At 48.3% G+C, this 2,801-nt stretch overlaps 1 protein-coding gene across 1 annotated transcript in view; it reads left to right on the top strand.

Moving 5' to 3' along the window:
• The window catches only part of LOC107108424 (arylacetamide deacetylase-like 4), a gene marked incomplete at its 3' end in the record, with an annotated part of 8,690 nt that extends 6,394 nt beyond the window's left edge, over positions 1 to 2,296 (top strand). Inside the window, exons 2-3 of the mRNA XM_015408853.1 lie at positions 1,183 to 1,399; positions 2,283 to 2,296. Of these exons, the coding sequence (XP_015264339.1) occupies positions 1,183 to 1,399; positions 2,283 to 2,296 (231 nt within the window). The remainder of the gene's footprint in view (positions 1 to 1,182; positions 1,400 to 2,282) is intronic.
• Positions 2,297 to 2,801: the final 505 nt, after the last annotated feature.

Below are 2,801 nucleotides of genomic sequence, written 5' to 3'. Positions count from 1 at the left end.
CCTCTCCCCCCCCCTGCCTGCCTGGGGCCAGGGAGGGCCTTGGTGGGGCTTCCTCGCACTCCCGCCGGCCTTGCAGGTCCACCGCCGGGCCCCGTCAGGGGGTGTGGCATATGCTAATGAGTTATGCTAATGAGTTCCCCTAGCTCTTTTTCTATGAAACGACCCCTGGTGGTGCTGGAGAAGACTCTTGAGAGTCCCTTGAACTGCAAGAAGATCAAATCAGTCAAGCCTAAAAGAAATCAACCCTAACTGTTCCCTGGAAGGCCAGATAATGAAACTGAAGCTCAAATACTTTTGGCCACCAAATGAGAAGGGAGCACTCCCTGGAGAAGACCCTGATGCTGGGAAAGATTGAAGGTCAAAGAAGACGTGGACGGCAAAGGATGAGATGGTTAGACAGTGTCATAGATGCAATGAACATGACGTTGAGCAAACTTCAGAGGACGGCGGAAGACAGGAGGGCCTGGCATGATCTGGTCCATGGGGTCGCTAAGAGTCGGATTCGACTGTGCGGCTGAACAACAACAGCAACGGACTGGTAACTCCCATTTCTATGTATCTGAGGAAGCTGTGCTTGCACACGAAAGCTCAGCCCTTGAATATAACTTTGTTGGTCTTCAAGGTGCCACTGGACTCGGACTTTGTTCTGCTATTTCAGATGAACAAGGCTACCCACATAAACGTACCTGCTTAGCAGCCGTGGTCTCATAAGCTCAGGCTACTATGGGCTATTCAGACTGTTGTAAATGGCATATGGCTTTAGGTAGGGGTGTGCATTTGGATCTTCCCAAGACAAAAATATACCCCCCAAAATACCTTAGAATGCTAGATGCAGAGTCATCCTTAGGCAGTAACAATTCAGTTCACAACTCTTCATTCAAATCAGATGAGTAAGGCAGTAGTGAATCCAGTAAGGCAGTAATACATCCAGTTCACAACTCCTCTTTCATCCTAGCTGCCTCTGTAGCTGTAGCAGCAGAAAGGAAAACTGGGTTGAGGGAGAGAAGGAAGGTTGACTATTTTACTGTAACTTGTTTTATTGTTGTAATCTGCCCTGAGCCTCACTATACAGGAGAGGACAGACTAGAAATTTTAATGAAACAAACAAACAAACAGTAACTTGCATTATTACACAGCACTCTCAAATCCAGTAAAGTGACTCCTTCTGTGCTTCGCCAACAGGCCCACATCTTGAAGAAAACACATCTCTGGACTGACTATAAGTTCCTGAGGTTGGCCATGGCTGGAATCCCACCCTTGAAGAATCCCCAACTCTCCATTAAAAACCTGAGCTTTGACGGCATACCAGTTAGGATGTACCAGCCGAGGGGTTCGTGTGACAAAGGATGGAGAGGAATTCTTTACTTTCATGGTGGGATTGGCCTGTATGGAAGCATTGGTAAGAAACTGAAAGTAGGGAGTTTGATCGATAAGAAAGCCACCTGTGGTCAGGCAGGGTCAGCTAGGCCTCTGTCGGTCCTGGCTGCCATGGGAATGGGGGGAGGCTATGGAATGTTGAGTTTCATTTTGGCTGTGTCTTCAGTGTTTCTATTCTCTCTGAAACCTTGGATGCTTGGTGTAGCCTTTCTCTTGGGAAATGTAATCTGTTACTTTGGCGGGCTCCTACCTGCAGCTTGATTGGCCATGGGCCATCAGGTAGGGTTCCCAAGTAGTTACCGCGATCCGGCGGGGAACACATGCTCCCTGGCCGGAATATTCCTCCCTGTAACGCACCATGCCGTCACCAGGAAGTGAGGCTGGGCGACGCTTTGACAATGGGGCTGAAAACTCGATGGTACCATCGAGTTTCCAGCCCCATTGCCAGAGCATCGCCCAGCGTCACTTCCTGGCGACGGCATGGTGCCGCGCATCTGTTGTCCACGCTGCAATGGTCCTGGGAAGACTTATGTGTCCCCCGCCGAATCACGGTAAGTACTTGGTAAGCCTGCTATCAGGGGACCCCCTTGAATCTATATATCTAATAGCGAAAGGTGCCCCCTGTGTGTGGATATCTAAATCCGCGCATCGGGGGCACCTGGGGGGGAAGGAGATTTTCGTGCACACTTGGGGCAGTCCCCAGGTGTGCACAAAAATCTGAAACCTGTAAAAAAATATCAGGGGGATATTGCTCAGCAGGTCAAGTGTTAGAATTGCCTCCAAGTTGCATTATTTCCCCCTTTCTATATTTAGCTACTTGTGCATGCATGCACTTTACATATGTATGTACCAATGGATGTTATTGTTGTAACTCTTACCATAACGGTCTGGTGGATTCCCCCTAGATGCCTATGAAAGAGAGTTATGCAAGAGTGTGCCGTGGCATTGCCCAGGAGAGCAATTCCCTTGTGGTGTCTGTTGGGTAAGTGAACATTTTGGCATGGCTTCTCAGCCTTTTGGCTAAGATCAAGTGTCGTAAATGTTAGTCAAACACCCTAGGACCTACATCAGCAAGAGTCTGGGAGGATGGTAGAGTTGGAGGATCAAAGGTCACAGGTAGGCATCTAGAGGAAGATAATCATAGAGGAATGGGGAAATACAAGTACCATTTTCACAAAGAGCAAGCCCCCACATCAGCGCTCTTAAATAATCGAGCTACTCAAAAGATTCTGCACCAAATTGTGCCTTCCCAGGAGTAGATTTGAATGTTGTGCCCCATTACCTTGTGTTTTCAGAAGCCATGAATTCAGCAATTTTTCCACTTTGGATTGTGATTTGTGCCGCCATTTTGTGTTGTGTCATCAGTGACCCATGTTCACCCTGCATACCGCGACCTGCCCAGAGACATGCACCATTTTTAAAAA

The sequence above is a fragment of the Gekko japonicus genome, unplaced genomic scaffold, assembly GCF_001447785.1.
Source record: "Gekko japonicus isolate JY-2015 unplaced genomic scaffold, Gekko_japonicus_V1.1 scaffold4399, whole genome shotgun sequence".
Taxonomy (NCBI): Eukaryota; Metazoa; Chordata; class Lepidosauria; order Squamata; family Gekkonidae; genus Gekko; species Gekko japonicus.
The sequence above is the reverse complement of the archived record's forward strand: the minus strand, read 5'-3'. Positions and strand labels throughout refer to the sequence as shown.